This window comes from Denticeps clupeoides, chromosome 15 (genome assembly GCF_900700375.1).
Source record: "Denticeps clupeoides chromosome 15, fDenClu1.1, whole genome shotgun sequence".
In the NCBI taxonomy this organism is placed as follows: domain Eukaryota; kingdom Metazoa; phylum Chordata; class Actinopteri; order Clupeiformes; family Denticipitidae; genus Denticeps; species Denticeps clupeoides.
In genome coordinates, this window is record NC_041721.1 from 462,094 (window position 1) to 483,849 (window position 21,756).

Consider the following 21,756-nt stretch of genomic DNA (forward strand, 5'->3'; position numbering starts at 1 on the left):
AGAGAGGGAGGGAGGTTAAAGCGAGAACACACGACCTGCCCCCTCTTACCGCGGCCTGGCCGCCCGCCATGTGTGTTTGGCAGGTGCACGTGTGTGTGCACCGCGATGCCATCGAATGCACTGATTGGCTGGACCGGGTTGAAGAGTTGTCACCATCTCACCTTACAAAAGCCGCCGGCCATTAATTACATTTGACAGGGGATTATCCGTCCCGTTGCCCTGTCCCCTCCCCTGCTGCCCCGCTGTCCTGCACCAGACCCGCCTCCGACCCCCCCAGGGCCCGGTCATTATCTGGCGTTGATGCGAGAGGCATCGGAGGTCGCCAGAGCCTCTCTGTGGTCTTAGACCGGCGTCACCCTTACATCCCGTTGCCTTGTTTAGCGACAGATGGACGTCCCGCTGAGACACACCAAAGATCACAGCCGTCTGCTGCGCGCCTCTTCTGTCCTGTCCCTTCTTTCACTCGTCCCTCCTGCCACCGCAAGGGGCCGAAAGCAGCTTGTAGCGATTGCCCCATGTGGGAGCGTAAAGCCGCTCGCACCAGGTGGAGGCAGGACAGCGCTTGGCCAGAACTTCCTACACCGCGTCCAAACTGCGCAGAACAAAGAGGCCGTTTATTCTCGCGAATTAGAGGCGGAAATGTCACGGAGGGCTGGACGCATGGGGGTAAATCATGAATAATTCATTATTATATTCAAACTGTGATCAAAAGCACAGTCAAATTGCAGAAATGTGCTTTAAATGGAACATATGGGAGTTAATCATGGTCTTGGTGAGAGGTGCTTTCATGTTCTTCATGTTGCATTCAGCTCTGTTGAGGGCCGTCGTCCTTCGTTATGTGCCGGAACCTTCTGGATCAGCGAGGAAAGCCGGGAATGTGAGCTGTTTCGCGCTGTGGTGAAACCCGTCCAGGAGGGCGGCTCAGCTGAGGCTGGATTATGAACCGGAGTCCCCGGAGCTGCTAGAAGTCCCACACGGACACTTGAGGAGCGCTTGGTGGCAGCAGAAGATGGAGCTGAGCGTCCGGGCGTCTTATAACCCAGCGAGCGGCTTGTAGGGGATTTTAGAAGGTGATGCATTAACCTGCGGAGAAGGTCATTCCACACCCATCTTCTCTCTAACCGTCTCCGCCGCCCCGTTCTTCCCCCTCGTCCTCCCCACTGTCACTCCGCCCGTCTGTAAAGGCCAATTTCTCCACGTGGATTCATTTGCTTTGATGACCCCTCTGCCATTGTTCCCGGTCGCTGACCTTTTCCCGAGAGCGGGGCTAGAACTTCTTTTTGGTCTTTTTTTACCTCCTTCTGGTTAAATGAACCGAATATTCTCACCTGCCCAGCAAAGTGTTGTTTTGCCGTTATTTCTGGAACGCTTTAGCGGCTCCGCGCTTTTCTTCTCGTGCTTCTGTCACCACGTTTTAATGATGTGTACATGGAAACAGGTCTCTTCTGTAATAAAACGAACAGATCTGCTCCATGATTAGATTCCCTTCCAGAAGAACATCATTATCACCTCTCGCTGCCACATTTGCATAATTCTCCACGTTATGGAACTGGCACCACCGCCCGGCTCCCGTGTCCCTGAACGAGTTCGTCTGTCTCCGTCACCGCACACACGCCGGCGTCTTGTCCTCCTCGCACCTACACATTTCTGCTCAAGGTGGAAGGATGTATCTGGAGGGGGTTTCACATATTTCATGGTGTGAAATAGCTGAATGTGGTTAAAAAAAGGTTGTGACGCATCCACGTGTCTTCAGAAGTCACGTAGTCATTTCGCAGGAGAGCGTCACGTTTCGATTGGCCGTGTATCAAAACAGAAAAGTCAACGAGCTGCCGGTCCAGCGGAGTATCTGTGGAATGAAGTGAAATTGGCAGCTCAGATGTGCAAAGCTGTCATGAAGCATAATAATATCATTTACAGCATTTACCAGATGCCTTTATCCAGAGTAGTTGCAGGGACAGTCCCCCCCTGGACACACTCAGGGTTAAGTGTCTTCCTCAAGGACACAATGGTAGTAAGTGGGGTTTGAACCTGGGTCTTCTGGCGAGTAAGTTACCCCACTAGGCTACTACCAGCTGAATATTTATAATTATTGGGGCCGTGGTGGCCTTGCGGGTAAGGAAGTGAACCCACAAAGTTAAAGTGTAGAGACTTGATCATCATTGTGAGACACAGCAGCACAGCACACAATGACATGGTGAAATTTGTCCTCTGTATTTAACCATCACCCTTGATGAGCAGTGGGCACCATGACAGGAGGAGCAGCGTGTGGGGACGGCACCTTCATCAAGGGGACCTCAGTGGCACCTTGGCGGATCGCGATTCGAACCGGCAACCTTCCGATTACGGGGCCGCCTTCCTTAACCGCCAGGCCACCGCTGGCCCATGAGGTCCCTTGATCAAGGTAACGTCCCCACACGCTGCTCCCCGGGCACCAGATGACAAAACCCAAGAACATGTTTATTAGTATTAATACTTTTCTAACTGACTAATTATGGTGCAAAATACATCGATATATTGTGAGACAAACACAGTGTTAGAGTTGATTTCCTCGTATGGGTTAGTACTTCATTATATTATGTTTAGTGCCGTTATTGCTTGAATGGGGATGATGGAGTTCAGCGACCATGAATCATCACGTGCGCGCACACACTCACACACTCACACACTCACACACACACACACACACACACACACACACACACACACACACACACTCAAGCACACACAGACACACTCAAGCACACACAGACACATGAACACACAGACGCATGCTCACACACACTCAAGCACACACAGACATGCGCACACACTCACACACGCACACACACAGACATGTGCTCACACACACTCACACACACTCAAGCACACACAGACATGCGCACACACACAGACGTGTGCTCACACACACACACTCACACACACTCAAGCACACACAGACATGCGCACTCACTCACACACACACACTCACACACACTCAAGCACACACACACATGAACACACAGACGCGTGCTCACACACACTCAAGCACACACAGACATGTGCACACACTCACACACACTTGCGCACACACTCACTCACATGCACACACACACACGCAGTCATGATTTGCCAGACAACATGGCGCGTTTTTTTGTGCGAGTTCTGTTTTCTATTTTCCTGGACATCTAAGGTTTGAGCTGCAGATCTGATCTGTGTTTGAGGTATGAGCGGTTTGGAGTTATTACTATTACAGATGTTGAGATGAGATATTAATACTTCATGTAATTACGGGTCTGTCAGAGCCCATTTAGACATACTGGATGTGAAGAAATAAATGTTAAGTGAAGTGATTGTCACATGTGATACACAGCAGCACAGCATACGGTGCACACAGTGAAACGTGTCCTCTGCATTTAACCATCACCCTGAGTGAGCAGTGGGCACCATGACAGGCGCCCGGGGAGCAGTGTGTGGGGACGGTGCTTTGCTCAGTGGCACCTCAGTGGTACCTTGGCAGATCGGGATTCGAACCGGCAACCTTCTGATTACGGGGCCGCTTCCTTAACCACTAGGCCACCACTGCCCTTGATGTTGTTGTAATGCATTTGCACAAATCTTGTCATTCAGTTGTTCAATCTTTTAAAATCATTTCATAATTTTGAATTCAGTAGAAGAGAAAGAAATAAAAGATATTAGTGACAGATTCATGTAATTAAATAATACTTAATTATTACTTATTAATATTTATTAATATTACTTATTAATAAATTACTTAAAAATAAGCATGTTTTTTTTTTATATCTGGACTACATTATTAATAACCTCCCTTTTAATGCAATATGTAACATAGATGCTAAATCCTTCTCACAAATCCAGCAGCAGTCAGGTGGAATTCAGGGGTATCTGCCAGGTAAGAACATCCTATCTCTCCTTTTCTTTACTTTAGCTGCCACGTGGCCTGTGGGACGGTCCTGACATGGTTCTTATCCGAAATCTGTTCTTCACATAAAACCACGTTTACTGTGTGAATGAATGTTTTTATCTTCTTCTCTCCTCCATTTCGGAATATTTCCAGTTCCAGGATCCCAAATGTTTCTTCATTAATCACCACGAATGGTCCTGGATGTATAATCAATAAGGTGGAATGTATTCTTTGAGAAAATGTTTAATTGTGGGTTACATTTACGGGCCACAATTGAGCGGCGGCGAATTTCCATATCAAGGCCGGCTTTTCTCCTCTTCTTTTTATCGATATCACAAGGCCGCGATTAACATTCGTGCTTTTGAAAGAGCGAGCGTGGACCGAGACGCCGCCCCCCTGCTGCACTGCTCATTACGTTCTTCTGAGACGAAGTCACCGCGTTTTTGGGGGACCGTCTGCCCATTCGGGACGGTAATAGGTGAAGAGAGGTTTAATTTCAGCCTGCAATCTTGTTCACTTGCCAGGCTGTAAATGAGATGGAAATTGACAATAGGTCTCCATTTGCACTTGGTGAGAAGCCTGCGTAGATCCTTCTTCCTTTACTTTATACGGGAGGAGGCCATTTCTGAAGGGCTCTTCGGTTAATCTTTGCAAAAAGATTCCATTTTCACTCTTAATGTTCATGTTCATTGTTATAAACTGCGAAAATACTGATTAAGAAGATATTAGAATATAGTAAGCATGAGACTCACTTCCTCAGTAGGATCTCACATTTTACGTTGCAATGGTATTGTTGGCGTTGAATATGGAAAAATTGAGGTTAATCACACGACATGATGAATGTTCTTGCCGTGTCCAACGCGTAGCTTTCAGAGGCTTAGTGGTGTCCTGCTGCCCTGAGGGACACTGGGTCTGGGTCAAGATAAACAGAAGAAGATCCTCGTTTCGCGGGCGGTGTGAAAAGGTGCTTTCAAGAGGAATTAGTGTGAGCGGCGAGGCCACACTTCCCGCTGAGAGCTTTTACATTAAAACAGACATTGACCAGCGTGAAGTGTGTTAAATTGGTGATGCGGAGTGGCTGGGCAGGTACTAGGATGGAGTGTGCCCTCGCCGCACATCCATTGTGCCCTGTTTCCGTGGTTACTTACATGGTGCATGGTGACGGGAACAGACCTTCATCTTTTTATTCATGGGTTTATTGCATGTGGGTTGTTTGGCCACGCCCATTAAAAGATGTTTATGACGTTAGAACATCATAATTTCTCTTTCACCACGGCAATTCTCTCTCTGTTTCAATCTGAAGCCTGTCAATCATCTGCCAAACTACTTAAGGGTACGTTTTGCAAATATTTGCTGAATAATCAGTTATTTTCAAAAACTTCTACAGAGACAATTTTCCTGAAGGTTGCTGCTCATGTCCTCCCTACAGGGCCGACACATTCACCCTAAAGCATTAATGTGACGTGCATGAATCCCATCCAACTTTATTACCTTGGACAATCCCAAATTGTAAAATATTAGTGAGTAAAGTGTCATATAAGGAAGCACAGCTAGTGGGAGCTGTCTGTGGGCACATAGGCGATCAATACATTTAATACAAAACTTACGATTCATAACCAAAAGTAGAACAGGGCAACTGTAGAACACATAATTTTATTAGAGACCACGTCATTACCACAGAGTACGTTATACAAGTTTATACTGGTCAAGTGAGGCTCATCGCTGTATATTCTATACAGTTAGCCCAGGAAAATGTATATTAATACACACCATGACCACACCCACGTGCCTGTCGTCGTGGACACAACAATTGCTCGTGTTACTCATGCTTATGTACATTCTTGCCCCCGATGACCTACGGCTCTAGATGGGCTGTGTGTCTTCGGGAAATATTCGCGAAAAGCTTGCAAAATGACAACCTCAGTATGAATGAATAAAAACGATCTGATTTGAAAACGTGATGAAACCTCCTCTTATTGACTCCTGCGGTTCGTGATTATTAAATAAAAAGGTCAAATGAAACCTTTCAACGGTTCCCGTTTGTGATATGTAGGCGGCTATTACTAAATGCAGACAGAGATATGATTCATATTTGCACACTGTTGACAGATTTGACAGATTTTATGCCTCTGGGCCATGATATCAGCAGTGTTGGTGCAGAAGTTGGTAGAAGTCCTTCAGAAAGTCCTGTCAGCTTGTGTAAGGCAACGTCTGGCCGTCCTTCTGCCCTCCTTTCATTCCATCATGTTCTGCAGCAGATGATTTTGTGAAAGACATTCCTGAACTCCGTGTTGAAGGCGGTGTAGATGATGGGGTTGACGGCGCTGTTGACGTAGCCGAGCCACGTCACGACGCTGATGAGTGGCGCCTCGATCTTGCACGACGTGCACAGCACTTTGGTGACGTGGACCACGAAGAACGGGGTCCAGCAGGCCAAGAAAACACCTGGGAGACAAATGAAATGTTTCCGTAGATAAGTAGATGACAGGAGGGAAATTCTGGTTCAAACTGTAGCTGCCAGTTTCTTAAACACCGAACTGCCAAAGTAAAGCTGGAGATGTGCCTGAAAGTTTCATTGTGCGTCCACAGAACTTGGTCAATCTGAGGGAAGTTGGCCTGTGAACACAAATTTATCATCCAGGTTGGTTCCACCTCAATCCCGCCTTGAATAGGCTTGTTAGGTGAAACAAGGGGGGGTAGATGTGACAGCCCCGCCCTGGCAGCTCCTCCTGCCCCCAATAAGCGGGTCGTTAAATGTGAACATTTTCGTCCAAAATGGACAAACATTTTCATCCAAAATGGAGAAACATTTTCGTCCAAAGTGACGAAAATGTTCAAATATTGGACAAAGAAGATAGGTGGTTTGAGAGAGGAGTGAGAGCAAATCAACAAACCCTCACTCAACAGAGGTGGAGGCCTCAGACACAACCTGTCTCCAACCTATAATGCTGCCCTTTCATCCATCCCCAGGAAAATCAGGGCAGTAGTGGTCTAGCTGGGGCAGTGGTGGCCTAGCGGTTAAGGAAGTGGCCCCGTAATCAGAAGGTTGCCAGTTCCCGGTCTGCCAAGGTGCCACTGAGGTGCCACTGAGCAAAGCACCGTCCCCACACACTGCTCCCCGGGCGCCTGTCATGGTGCCCACTGCTCACTCAGGGTGATGGGTTAAATGCAGAGGACAAATTTCACTGTGTGCACTGTGTGCTGTGCTGCTGTGTATCACAAGTGACAATCACTCTATCAGTTCACACATCCACATTTAACGACCTGCTTAATGGGGCAGGAGGAGCTGCCAGGGCGGGGCTGTCACTTCAACCCCCCCCCCCCCCCCCCCCCTTGTTTCACTTAACGAGCCTATTCAAGGCAAGATTGAGGTGGAACCAACCTGGAGGATAAATTTGTGTTCACAAGCCAACTTCCCTCAGATTGACCAAGTTCTGTGGATGCAGAATGAAACGTCTCGACGTTAAAGAAAGTCCAGTTGCCACGACTCAACTTCCAGACAATTTCACCTGGATGACTGAGAATCTTCACAGATAAATCTAGCAATCATTTTGTCTTTGAAGTTGTCTTGTAATGGACATGGACCAAAATATGATGGTTGGGTGATGGCATCTGCTAAAATGGTTCAAGAATGGTTCCAAAAATGTCCCAATTAATAGTCAATCATGCCCAACATCCGTGGGATATGGGGGGAAAACAACTTGCAGGTACCAGGTAGTACCAGGTACCACAGTTTACCATCAGGGATCTAGGGCTTTTGTATTATTTATTACCTTCATTACGGCTGTTGATTTACTCTCGTAGGACGAGGACGCTCCTGCACGGTCGCTGTGCAGATGCTGCTTGTTGATTTTCTAGTTAAAAAGTTGTGCCGGGAGCGACTGTGGCGACCTGATCTGAGTACAGCGTCGCTCCCGGTAGGACTTCGGCCTTATCGTTCATTTATCGTTCATCCAACGCTCATTTGACGCCATGCAAACACACAGCCAACCGAACGCAGGACCTGAACGCCCGTGTGGACACTTTGAAAAATCTGTTGATAATCGCATTGATAATCGATAATCGAAGCGAATGGTGAGACCTTCACCGTTCTGATGTTCTAACAGACCTTCACCGCTCAGGCACAATGGCGACAAGCATCAGTCCCACCTAGAGGTCAACGTACCCACGACCACGGGCAGCACCTTCATGGCCTTGCGCTCTCGTCCGCTCACCCGGCTGCTCTTGGTGTGGCGGCGCATGCGGCGCCGGGAGCCGTGGCTCTTCGCCAGCCCGTTTTCTTTCCCGCCGCTCCCGGCGGCAGGCTTGTCCGCGACCTCCGCGTCCGACGCGCTGTCCATCTGCGTCGTTATCGGGTCGCTCTCGGCCGGCACCGCCATTGTTTGGCCCTCCAGGTTGGTGTCGGTCACCGTGGTGACCGCGCTCAGCGGACTGAGCGGGCTTGGACTAGTCGGGCTTGGAAGGGTCGTGGTGTCTGGACTTGCCGTCATGGCCACGTGTGAGTTGGGCCCGAGCCCCGCTGGCATGAGGTACACCACCTTCTCCCGGGCCCGCCCCTTCTCCTTCTGCAGCGCCACGCCCAGCCGCAGGGACAGGCTCTGCTGCCCCCTAGCGGCCTGGCCGACGTCGGAGCGGCCGCGCCCGGAGCTCCATCGCTTCAGGCCTCTGAACATCCAGTAGTACAGGAACAGCATCACGGGGCACGGCACGAAGAAGGAGCAGATGGAAGAGTAGACCACGAAGCGGTCGTCCTCCAGTTTGCACACCCTGGGGTCCCGGTTGGGCACCTGGTTCAGTCCGAAGATAACGGGGCTGGCCACGCCCAGCGAGAGGACCCACGTGGCGGTGATGAGAGCCAGCTGCCGAACGCTGAACTGGTTCCTGTTGTACTTCAGAGGTACCACCACAGCAATGTACCTGCATTTGGAGACAGCAAAGCCGACGTGAAACCACAGACAGGCCCCGGCTCCACCTGCCGAGGTGCCAAATCGGCTTCTCTGAAACCCTTCCGTTTCCGGCCCTTCTAAACACCGCGTTAGATTCATCGTTCCACTTCCGATTCGCACCATTTCTTGCCCACAGTTCCGAATACATGAAACGAGCTACGATTGGGTGACGTGCGTTTCATTACTTCTTCATTGCTTCTCACGTTAACGTGGACTTGTTCCCCGTACGGCCTAATTACAGGCGGCGTAAAATGAAAAGGTGAAACAGCCGAGAACATTACATTTACATTTACAGCATTTACCAGGCGTCCTTATCCAGAGCGACTTACAATCAGCAGTTACAGGGACAGTCCCCCCCTGGAGCAACGTAGGGTTAAGTGTCTTGCTCAGGGACACAATGGTAGTAAGTGGGGTTTGAACCTGGGTCTTCTGGTTCATAGGCGAGTGTGTTACCCACTAGGCTACTACCGTCCCGCGTGAGTCGGAGGGACACTCACCTGTCAACGCTGATGGCACAGAGGTTGAGGATGGACGCGGTGCACAGCATCACGTCCATGGTCATGAGCGCGTCGCATATGTACATGCTCAGCGTCCATATGCCCCCGAGGAACTGGTGATGGAAGGAAAACACAGACGCAGTCAGTCAGCGGGGCGGCGTGAGCAGATGGCGGGTGGGCTGCGTCGCTGTGCTTTTGAAAGGACCATTCTTATCACAGCTGGCCTCTGTAAACAGAGCTGCGGAGCCTTTCCAGACATGATGGAACATTACAAGTGCTCTGTGAACATGCTCGAGGCTTTAGAAGATAGCAGAGGAACACACCTCGGAGTAAACGTAGAGCGGCAGCACCAACACAGCCAGCAGAAGGTCGGCCACGGCCAGGCTGACGATGAAGTAGTTGGTGGCGGTCTTCAGGGACCTCTCGGTGAGGACGCTGAGGCAGACCAGCACGTTCCCCAGGATGATGATCAGGATCAGGGGGATGCCGCACACTAGTGCCAGGTAGTTGTACTCCTCCGGGGTCGCGTCCCCATCACTGGGGGCTTCACTGGGCGTCACATTGGCCATGATGGTGCCCCAGAGTTCAGTTTGTGGTCTGAGGTCAACATCTGCAACGCCGAGGCGTGGATCAGAGAAGGAATTTGAGTGTTTGTTGGACTAACTTGACTATTCCACCATCATTCTTACCTTGTAGACGTCTGGCCAGACATCAAGGACAGGCTGGAGGCTGTTCTACCAACAGAGTTGGCAGCTTACGGCAGTGGATGTCTGTGTGGCATTTCCACATTTTCCTCCCAGAGGTGGTGTTGGCCATTATTATAACGAATATGGAAGGACATGTTCCTGCCAAGAAAAATTGGAAAAGAAAAACAGACGTTCTTCTTTCAAACTACAAGTGCATATCGGAACAAACAGATGTGTTTCATAGAATCACTTCCAAAATGCTGCTCAACGGGAGCATGATAAGTATAAGTTATGTGCGAGTTGTTATGTGGGTGTAACTCTTGTTAAGTTGTTTTAAAAAATCTATCGCTTTTCTGGCTCACATAATGCAGTCATTATGCTGGATTCTGTGACTTCTGAGCAACCTTGCAATTCTGTCCAAAATGTCCCGAGAAATCTTGGGAAAATGCTACTAAATTATAGTTTATTTGCTCATTTTCTTTTTCTTGCACAGCCACACAAATTTTTACGACAGTTAACATACCTGGAAATGTTGTCTGGTTTTGAAAACTCTCTTAGCTCGACCAAGGAAGTGAGAATCCTTGGGATCACGATTGATGACCTTGATGCATGCACCTTCACACATTTACATTTACAGCATTTATCAGACGCCCTTATCCAGAGCGACTTACAATCAGTATTACAGGGACAGTCCCCCCCTGGAGACACTCAGGGTTAAGTGTCCTGCTCAGGGACACAATGGTAGTAAGTGGGATTCGAACCCGGGTCTTCTGGTTCATAGGCGAGTGTGTTACCCACTAGGCTACTACCACACCATTCGGCACTAGAAAATCCTGGATATCCTTCTCCTTAACTACTGCAATTAGCCTCCTGTGGGTCTCCCACCATCTGCAGGACAACAGTTAAAGATAATCCAGCATGCAGTGGCACGTCACTGGTCACCCATGGCCACCTCATTCAGATTCAGGTCGGCCAGGCTCGCCTGCCTGGTGAAATATATTATCTCAATCATAGAGGTTCGTGCTTCGTGCTCCATATTGACTGTTTTCATTCACCAATGGTGAAGCAAGGAGCTCCCCTCTCTATCTGCATGATATTGATATGAAAAGGCTGGTTTGATGCTGTAGGCACAAAGAATTCATAATCGTCCCCTAAACCTCTAAATGGAGGGCGGACATGAGCACAAACCTCAGTCCCACACTCACTTTCCGCAACATCTTATTCCTAATCAGGGTATTGTCTGGGACACGGGATGCATCACCAACGGGTAAAAACACACAGAACGGTCTCCATCTACAGCCATGCCATGCCATCATCTTAATTGGGCCGAGGTCACGGGGAGGTCAGTCCACGTCTGTGAAACGGCTGATGTTCTCTGCAGATCTGTAGATGTTTCATGGTTTGCTCACCCTATCAGTGTGTGAATTATTTTGCCGTTTTGTTCGGTGGAACCGATTACAAAAACAGGTTATTGTTGCCATGACAGCGATCCTGCGCTCGGCCGAGAACAGACGAGGAAAGAAAGATGCTTGTCGACACACGTCCTCACAGACCATTTTCAGCCCATTATCCCTGAAGACCACCGAGATGCTGATTACAGGCGTCTTCAGATAAGAAAATCGTTTCTTTGCGTTCTCCTGCTGGTCGTGTGAAATTCACGTGGTCGTGGGCCACCGGCGGGGGTTTAATTGAAAGCCGGCCGGGTGTTTCGAGAAGCCTGTTTAATCTCCCGCTGTCGTGGGCAAACAGGCGCGTGGAGACGCCGCCGCACTCGACCTAATCCATCCGCCCGCCTCCTGTACCCGGTGTTCCGCCGTAAATGTCAAACCTCGCAGGAGAGCGCAGCTAATGGGAGATACGAGGGGGCCGGCCTGATCCAATCTGAAGATCTGACAAGAGACACGCGGCCCCGCCCCTGCCATCCGCTTCAAAGTCAACAAGCCCACCGGTTTGTCTGTTTGCCAGAAAATATTGGCAAAAACTCTCAAAAGTCTTTATACAGCATCAGAGAGGTCTTACGTAAAATCCAGCCTTCTGCCAGATATTGGATTTATTTTACTATCTAATGCTCTCCATTATCTTTGCTAATAAACAGGAACAGATTTGCTGACGTGGTGTGTGAGGACGTGGCCTCGTAACACTTATGCACATAAATATGCACACAAAACAAGACATCCTAGATCTGAATTAATGAAATATTCGTATTAAATACTTTATTCTTTTCACAGTTGAATGCGCTCACAACAAAATTACAGAAAAAATATCAACTGAAATTAAATTAAAAGGAGTCAGACTCAAAATTAAAATGGAAAAACACACTACAGGTGTAACGTCCTTAAAACGGGTCAAAATGAGGCTCAGTATTGTGTGTGTGGCCTCCACGTGGCTGTAGGACCTCCCTACCACACCTGTTCATGCTCCTGATGAGGTGGCATCCTGAGGCATCTCCTCCCAGACCTGGACTAAAGCATTGTCTTGCATTAGGAGGAACCCCGGCTGGAGCCAACCGCACCAGCATATGGTCTCTCAAGGGGTCTGAGGATCTCATCTCGGTGCCTAATGGCAGTCAGGCCACCTCTGGCCTATAATTTCCGCCTGTTTATTCCATTTGCACAACAGCATGAGAAATTGATTTTCGATCAGCGTTGCTTCCAAAGTGACAGTTTGATTTCACGGACGTCTGATTGACTTGGACGGACATTGTGTGCTTTAGGAGCTGTGTATATTCTATGTTGAATTTCTATACTGCCGGGCTATGCATCAGGTGTCATTAAGTTCCTCCTCCAGCTGCCAGATTAACCATTAGCACTGACGCTCATTAATTATGGACAGGAAGTGAAGTCAGTGGTGCCGCATTCCTCCAGATGGCAACCGTGACTGGTGGTCGAGGTAATTGCGGACCTCTCCTGGCTCAGAAACGACTCCTGGGTCCCCCGGGCTTCAGAGGGATTCGTCAAAGGGGGTCCACGCGGAGCCAAAGAGCACTTTCATTAACGCCGCGTCTCAGAAAGGGCATCGGAGGGGAATGATTGGCTGAGGTCTGGACCCTGCCATGTATTCCTTTTGCCAATTGCTGCTGTGCCGCTGCTCATCGGCCGCAGCATTAAAACCACCAGCGTTGTGTAGGTCCTCCTTGTGCCACCGGAACACCTCTAAAAACCGATATGCGGTACCGAGACGTCTAGACCGGAGTCTCCAGCAGCGCAGGTCTTTATAACTGAGTTTAGGTATGTGAGAGCAGACCTGGAAGCACCAGCGATTTGATTTGCGCCGACATTGGCGTCTTCGGGTGACTGAAACACCAGACGTGATTTTCTCTTTCTGCCGGTACGCTACGGTTGTAAGCTCCCAGGTTGCATGTTCTTGTTCAGAAGAAGCTTATCTTCGGCCATGGTACCGTTAGCCATTCTTCAGCCTTCCACTAGATGAGAAGCCTCAGTTTTTTATCCCTTCAGTTCATTTCAGCGGATTGGCAACAAATTGAACATTTCAATCGCGACGAATGTTTCTGAGGATCTAATGGCGGACAATACGTGTGAGCTGTCGCCGTTCTGTGTGCTTTTCTCCAAGATTTATCGCAATCTGACTTCAGGGAATCCATTAGTGGTGAGACGGCGAGACACTACCGGGGACCAGCGATCATTTCGGAGCCGTAAAGTATGTGGGGACCTTGGCGAGAATAAAACGGCGGCCGAGAGAGGAGCAGAGGAAACAGCGAGGATGGTAACCTCCTTCCCGAGGACCCTCCTGTCCCCCGGAGGCAGTTTAGAGGGGAGAAGATGGTCCGTGGCCTGTGGCGATTACAGGACACTCAGGGCCTGAGAGAGATGAGGCTGAAAAAACAGATTTAGGCCACAGTAATGAAATGAATGAAAGGATCCCGCTCTGCTGGACTCATATCTGATGCAGGTAGAATGTAAATCTGCTGATTAAAATGATCACAGGAACAATGTTAATCATTGGAATTTGGCTGTAATTTATATTGATTTGTTTCACTGCAACCTAAACTACAGATAGCAATGTAGAAATTACACAATTTTTCTAATTTGATTAGCAAAATCGACTGGAATAAAATCTTCTACAGCAATGACAGGAGAGCACATCAGTTCTTGGACAGCGTGTGAACGTTTCCTGAACGTTTGGTTCTTCAGCACTAATTTGCATAGTTGACATTGTTGCACATTTTGCATGCATGTCCACACGATTTGAAACATTCTTATGAAATCATGTATTCTGCAGATGGTTTACGTGGCTATAATTCCAACTCTAATTATTAATCAAGCAGATTCATTGAGTCATGGCATTTGGACATAATCTGCATCAGCCAATTCCAAATGAACCAGCTTCAGACATTTTTTTTATCACACATTTACAGCATTTACCAGACGCCCTTATCCAGAGCGACTTGCAGTCAGTAGTTGCAGGGACAGTCCCCCCCTGGAGACACTCAGGGTTAAGTGTCTTGCTCAGGGACACGATGGTAGTAAGTGGGGTTTGAACCTGGGTCTTCTGGCTCATAGGCGAGTGTGTCACCCACTAGGCCACTACCAAGGACTACCATCCTTTATGTATGTATTTTACATCCTTTATGTATGTATTTATGTGTCATTTCACTAAATACCTTCCTGGATGGAGACTATTCATGGTAGAACATCAGTGAACCTCTGCATCTGGAGCACAGATGCCCTCGCCAGCGTGGCCACGGGTAAGGCCGTTTGGAGAGGCGTGGCCTCGTACCTGAGCACGGATTCGATGTGCTCGCCCACTCACCTCCTGCACGATTTCAGGCAGTCAGATCTTCACACGTCAGTCAGAAACGTGGGAGAGGTTCCCGCATTTGTGGGCAGCAGAGAAAAGCAGGAAAAGGTGAGTTGTGACTTGAATGAAAGTCTAAAAATGTGATTGATTTTTGTCACAGCACACAGTGACACGGTGAAATGTGTCCTCTGTATTTAACCGTCACCCTTGGTGAGCAGTGGGCACCATGACAGGCACCTGGGGAGCAGCGTGTGGGGACGGGACCTTCATCAAGACCTTCATTCTGATATTCGAACCCGCAACCTTCAGATTACAGGTCCACGTCCTCAACCGGCAGGGCACCACTGCACCCTGGGAGTAGGAGCCCTCGTTCTTTCCCATTACCCCCTTCACCAGTCCAGGCTGAACTCCATCTTCCTTCTCCCCTCCATGCCACACTGAGAGCGGGCGGGGTCCCTGCTGCTCACTTCAGCCGCAGCCCAGCAGGAGAAAGGGCTTCCCACAATGCCCTGCTGCTCTGCTTTACGATCGTCTGTGTCGGCGCCGCACCCGTCGCGCTTCTCCCGCAGTTTTGTGCAGAATTGAACCAGTCGATATGCAATTAAATCTGAGTTCCCTCCATAACGCCATTTATCCCAAGGTAACAAGGTCTAGTGATGCACACACAGTAATGGAGAAGAAACGCCGTTCTACAGGGCAGTGACCACAGATACCATCAGGTGTGAACTGGAGCTCGTCGTCCCGTCAATCCAGAACCTTCTCAATGTGATGACGTGCACAGAATCAGTAAAAAAACCAATTTTGAAAGTAACTGAAACAGACAAACATTGTCGGCCATTAATCAGCCTGAATTCCTTCAGTTAATTTCAATGATTCAATAACCAATTGAATCATATAAATCATGACAGTAGATTTTTTTTTGTGGCACAGACAAGATGTGTTTGCTTCGGTTGTTCTGTAAATTTTATGGTTATTTATCGCTACTATTAACTTTTCAAATGTTATAGATGGCAATTAAAAACAACTCAGAAGTTAAAATAACGTAATGAACTGTCCTATACCGTGCTAACCATGTATTAATTAGACTTGAAAATAAAAAAAAAATCTGTTTTCGACGAACCAAAAATGTGAAGAATTACATGTGTTCTATTTGTATTTATTGAAAATTATTTTGTTTTCAATAAATACAAATAGAACACGTGAAATTCTTCACATTTTTTGTACACATGTCCACATGTGTACACATGACGTGAAAACGTCAACACAACAGATGAGGAACGCTAGTCCCCCCCTCGCGTTTGATAGGATTAACTGATTTGTTGGTGGTGGCCAAGGGTTAAGGTCAATCTTTGATTTGCACAAGACAAATGCTAATTGGTTTTGCTGATATTGAGTTGAAGCTGATTGCTTTTTGCAAGACTATCAGTCTTCTATCAGCATTCCTCAATAAACTGCCGAATTTCTACCAGTGTTATCCGACTGTCAGTATAGAGACTCCTCACATTTCTATTAGAACTATTAGACACTTCATGCGCACATTCGGTTTGTGTTTTAATCTGCGATTTTGCACAACCCAGGAAAAATTCTGTGGGACATAATGAGCTTAGACTGGCAATATTATGAATGAAATGTGCTTTATTTGGAAGAACCCCGCCCTCCTCCCCATCAGGCCCACCGAGGACCTCGTGCTCACTTCCCGCCTGTATGGGTGTGATAGAATTTAAAAGTTTAAAGTGAAAGTGAAGTGATTGTCACATGTGATACACAGCAGCACAGCACACGGTGCACACAGTAAAATTTGCCCTCTGCATTTAACCATCACCCTGAGTGAGCAGTGGGCACCATGACAGGCGCCCGGGGAGCAGTGTGTGGGGACGGTGCTTTGCTCACCTTGGCGGGTCAGGATTCGAACCGGCAACCTTCTGATTATGGGGCCGCTTCCTTAACCGCTAGGCCACCGCTGCCCCATTTTAGAAAATTTTGAAAATTTTAGAGAATTTAGAAAACAGACGTACATTAATGTCATAATGTCTGGTGCGTTTGTGTTATTGGATGCCAGATAATCCCCCCTCAATCGCAGCAGGATGGGGGCGCCCTCACTGCCCACAAGTGGGCAATAGAAAGCCGATTGGTGCCCATGCGATCCCAAAAAAACGCTGGCATGATGTCGGGGCAGCGTGGGTGCTGATGCTGGTGATGCAGCCCTGGACATTTTATTTAACACACAAGTCTTCCGTGGAACTTGTAAAATGCTGCTCTTCTCCCACCGTCTGGGAACGTTGCACAGAACAATGGGAGGCTGAACGGGAGGTTTGTGGCGTGGCTGGTGGGGGGTTGGCTGGAAGAAGGTAGCTGCCCACCCTCATACTGGCAACCATGGCAACCGGCCTCTGAATGTGCCTCCTCTTTCAGTTTTGCAGGAATTTCCACCAAAAACTTTCCCTATTTCTGCCTTCACCAAGATATGCAATGCATAAACTGGAGACCTTTTGCAGCACCCAGTGCCCCTGATAAGCAACGTTAAATATGAAATATGAAGAGTTATGGCGCTGTCCCACCCATGTCCATCTTTTAAAGTTCCTGCGTGGGAGACAGAGGCTTCAGCAGCTCCTCAAAATATTTCTTATGTTTTATTACGTAACGCTCTTACCGCGCAGGACCTGCACCTGCACGGCACTACAATCTTTCACATTCACATGTACAACAATATACTCCAATATCCCGGCAGGATTCCCAGAGTGCCTTGTTCTTACGTTATATGTGTGTTTTTGAGCGGACACATGCAGATGATGCAGGAATGTGCCTCAAATAAAAGAGATATTTTCAATCTAAGTATGAAGAAATGATGTAATCGGATATACTCACTCATGCCATGAAGTGTTTTCAGTAAAGTCCAGTCCTCGGAATGCTTTGGGCTGTAAAAGTCCAGAGAGCCGTTACTCCAGAGGTCCGCCAGTCGGCCGTTCCTCTCCTCCTCTTCTCCTCCTGATCTTCCCGCTCCAGAAAGTTGCTCCTGTCGCGGCGCGTTGGTTATCTTCACCCGCGTTATCCCCCCCTCGCTCTCTCTCTCTCTCCTCCGCTCCAGCCACCACAGGTTATTGCCTACCATGTGATTCTGGATGCTGTGATTGGTCGACGTCTAGACACCCCCCCTCCCCCCCCCTTTATTTTCCAGGGACAGATGCTGAAAGCCACGACTCCGCCCACCTGCTCCACACATCTACACCTGTGCTGGGCTCCAAGGGGCTTCAGGAGCCCCCCAGGACAGATCCGTCCTCTGTGTGTGTGTGTGTGTGTTGCGTAACAGTTGTGTAATGACTTCGTGAGACGGTCCGGCTGGCCTGTCTGCGCCCGAGCTGGAAAACGGGGTCCTTTCACACGCACCGACCCCCAGGACCCCCAGCAAGCCGGTAAAAAGACGCCCTGCACGAAGTCCACCTGACCACACTGCAGCATCACTGCCCCGTTTGCATATTAAAACCATTCATGTTTTATGCATCTCCGCCGTTTCTCACCGCATTCCCTCCGCCGGCCTCCCTGTGCCGGTGCAGCTCAACAAACGACAAGACCGTTATAAGTTTTTCAGATTTTTTTGCGATAAATGCCTCATTCGTTGCACGTCAATGATTATGGAAAATAGAACATGTAAACATAATGCTGGAAAAAAACTCAATGCAGAAATGTCCCCCTTGGTTGGGGCAGAAGGGCTGTTATTTTTTGGTAAAATGATGAAAACTCAGACTGTGCGGTATTTAATGCAGCGTGTGAGTGGCGTGTCCCCGCTCGTCCCCCCGTGCTCAGTTGTTAAATTTTAATTGCGTCCACGGGTCTCAGGATGATGCTCTGGGGCATGTGCTGCAGCAGATGTGTGTGTGTGTGTGTGTGTGTGGATGGAAGAAGCCACCTGATAGAGGAAATGAGTCTTTGTTCTCTTGAAAGCGCCCCCTAATTGAAAACAGAGCCAGTTGGTGTTACACCTCCGCCCGCGGCGGAAAGTCTTCGTCACAGGAACCCGGGGATTCGCGCTGGAGCGTCTCGACCCCTCTGGCCCCCGCGTCGTGGCGGGCGTCGTCGTGGCGAAGCGGCGTCGAGCGGCGCCAGCTGCTGCAGAGAGGCAGAAAGAGCAGCGGCCCTGAGCTCCATTCAATCCCTCTCCCTATCAGACCTCCCTTTCATCTCCACACTTAGGCCGTTTCCACGGTGATTGGCTCCATTTGGCTCCCATCACTCTGTCGCCCAGCTCTCCATCACTCCCCCTCTCTTTATCCCTTTCTCCACGCTTTACCCTGATTTTCTCCATCTTTTCTTCTCCTTATCTTTTCTATACAGTTAAACCATCTGCGTCTCGATTCGTATCGTACCTTCAATATCGAGCAGCAAACGTTCGAATTACAGACGTAATGCCGACTGAGCTGCCCGGTTGTGCAGACAAAGAGGAACTCGTCTCTCCGCCAGAGTAATTGGCAGAGAACAGAATCAGGGATGTAAAAACCAGCAGGGTGGTCGTCCAACTAAACTGTACAAGCGAAGTGAGACACTGCAGCACAGCACACGGTGACACGGTGAAACGTGTCCTCTGGTGAGCAGTGGGCACCATGACAGGCGCCCGGGGAGCAGTGTGTGGGGACGGGACCTTCATCAAGGGGACCTCAGTGGCACCTTGACTGTTCGGGATTCGAACCCACAACCTTCTGATTACGCGGCTAGTTCCTCACCCTCTATGACACCACTTCAAATGTCAGTTATTTTTTTAAACAGGAGTCTGAAATTTTTTCAACAATTTATATAACTAAATTATTATTTCTACTTTACCACTTTGTGGTAATAAAACGAAGTACAGTCTGCACACTGAGTTCCACACTAAATTAAGTCAAATTGATTATTAATGATGGCCACTATTGAGATAGATCTTTCCTGTTTTATGAACACTGCATGTTCAATTTGGTCTAAAGGCTTTGGGAAGATCTTATAAATGTTCAAAACATTAACAACTAAGGACTTTCTAGATCAGAACAGCCATGCACTGAAGGCAATCAAAAACCAAATGTTTAAACTTTTAAAAGACTAGAACAACACACGTTTCCTGTCTATCATACCTACCACTTCAGTATGAAAAGGCGAAACAATTGTTGTCAAGTGTTTTGCATATTGTAAATTTTTATAAAATGCTAATTTGATTGCCACTTTTTAATACTAATAATTGTATACTGTTTTTTAAACATGTGATTTTATGATGTCTCTTGGGGGGATGTGTTAGTGAGTCATCATCACAGTCACCAGTTCCCATATCATCTGATAACCTGCATGTTGGTGTCGGTAGTGGGCGTGGTCACGTTGACTGGAATTAAAGCGCCTGATAACCTGCATGTTGGTGTCGGTAGTGGGCGTGGTCACGTTGACTGGAATTAAAGCGCCTGATAACCTGCATGTTGGTGTTAGTGGGCGTGGTCACGTTCACTGGAAATAAAGCGCCTGATAACCTGCATGTTGGTGTTGGTAGTGGGCGTGGTCACGTTCACTGGAATTAAAGCGCCTGATAACCTGCATGTTGGTGTTAGTGGGCGTGGTCACGTTCACTGGAAATAAAGCGCCTGATAACCTGCATGTTGGTGTTGGTAGTGGGCGTGGTCACGTTCACTGGAATTAAAGCGCCTGATAACCTGCATGTTGGTGTTGGTAGTGGGCGTGGTCACGTTGACTGGAATTAAAGCGCCTGATAACCTGCATGTTGGTGTTGGTAGTGGGCGTGGTCACGTTGACTGGAATTAAAGCGCCTGATAACCTGCATGTAGGTGTTAGTAGTGGGTGTGGTCACGTTGACTGGAATTAAAGCGCCTGATAACCTGCATGTTGGTGTTGGTAGTGGGCGTGGTCACGTTGACTGGAATTAAAGCGCCTGATAACCTGCATGTTGGTGTTGGTAGTGGGCGTGGTCACATTGACTGGAATTAAAGCGCCTGATAACCTGCATGTTGGTGTTGGTAGTGGGCGTGGTCACGTTTACTGGAATTAAAGCATCTGATAACCTGCATGTTGGTGTCGGTAGTGGGCGTGGTCACGTTCACTGGAATTAAAGCGCCTGATAACCTGCATGTTGGTGTCGGTAGTGGGCGTGGTCACGTTGACTGGAAATAAAGCGCCTGATAACCTGCATGTTGGTGTTAGTGGGCGTGGTCACGTTGACTGGAATTAAAGCGCCTGATAACCTGCATGTTGGTGTTGGTAGTGGGTGTGGTCACGTTCCCTGGAATTAAAGCGCCTGATAACCTGCATGTTGGTGTTGGTAGTGGGCGTGGTCACGTTGACTGGAATTAAAGCGCCTGATAACCTGCATGTTGGTGTTGGTAGTGGGCGTGGTCACGTTGACTGGAATTAAAGCGCCTGATAACCTGCATGTTGGTGTTGGTAGTGGGCGTGGTCACGTTCACTGGAATTAAAGCGCCTGATAACCTGCATGTTGGTGTTGGTAGTGGGCGTGGTCACGTTCACTGGAATTAAAGCGCCTGATAACCTGCATGTTGGTGTTGGTAGTGGGCGTGGTCACTTTGTGTATAAGGGGTATTAGGGGTATAGAGAATGGAAGGAATTGAGGAGATGGATGCTGCGCTACATCTGGGCGTGTCACGTATTGATCATCCAGAATGAGGAAGTGTTCGACTGTTAATCATTCTTTCAGATTTCTCCCCTTTTAAAACTTTGTTCTTTAGACCCAACAAATAGGACTGAATTTGTAGTTTGGTCCTCTCCAACTTGACTGGCAAGAAGTTCTTTTTTTTCTATAAATCCTGAAGACATTTGATGTGAAATTAGTGAACACTTCCCATGCAAATACGTTACATAGCACCGCAGGAATCTTCTCTTTCATCTTTTTTATTGCTGACATATTCAGCAAAGTCTAAACGTGTTGTCCATACACATGTTTATGCTCCGGGAAATGATGTACAAGACCTGCATATATTACATTTTAT

General features: G+C 48.2%; 1 protein-coding gene and 1 long non-coding RNA gene across 5 annotated transcripts in view; one reads left to right on the forward strand and one right to left on the reverse strand.

Moving 5' to 3' along the window:
• Positions 1–139: 139 nt before the first annotated feature.
• LOC114764601 (uncharacterized) overlaps positions 140–21,756 on the forward strand; it is a 29,228-nt gene continuing 7,611 nt past the window's right edge. For all 3 annotated transcript variants that reach the window (XR_003742530.1, XR_003742529.1, XR_003742531.1), the window contains exons 1-2: positions 140–666; positions 810–1,070. This is a non-coding gene — a long non-coding RNA (uncharacterized LOC114764601). The remainder of the gene's footprint in view (positions 667–809; positions 1,071–21,756) is intronic.
• On the reverse strand, positions 5,571–17,915 carry drd4-rs (dopamine receptor D4 related sequence). 2 transcript variants are annotated; one of them, XM_028954345.1, is made up of 6 exons: positions 17,654–17,915; positions 10,034–10,189; positions 9,668–9,954; positions 9,345–9,457; positions 8,116–8,818; positions 5,571–6,346 (listed from the first exon to the last, which is right to left on the reverse strand). In XM_028954345.1, exons 3-6 carry the CDS (start codon positions 9,911–9,913, stop codon positions 6,248–6,250), a joined length of 1,161 nt encoding a protein of 386 aa, XP_028810178.1. In that variant the 5' UTR covers positions 9,914–9,954; positions 10,034–10,189; positions 17,654–17,915; the 3' UTR covers positions 5,571–6,247. The 2 variants fall into 2 exon arrangements, with proteins under 2 accessions (XP_028810178.1, XP_028810177.1); XM_028954344.1 differs by having other exon boundaries at positions 8,067–8,818.

Coding starts and splice junctions, on each gene's coding strand:
- drd4-rs (XM_028954344.1), bottom strand. CDS start 9,913: ATGGCCAATGTGACGCCCAGTGAAGCCCCCAGTGATGGGGACGCGACC. Junction 9,458..9,667: donor CGCTCTACGTTTACTCCGAG/GTGTGTTCCTCT, acceptor TTCCATCACCAG/TTCCTCGGGGGCATATGGAC. Junction 6,347..8,066: donor GGTGCTGCCCGTGGTCGTGG/GTACGTTGACCT, acceptor TTTGTCTCCCAG/GTGTTTTCTTGGCCTGCTGG.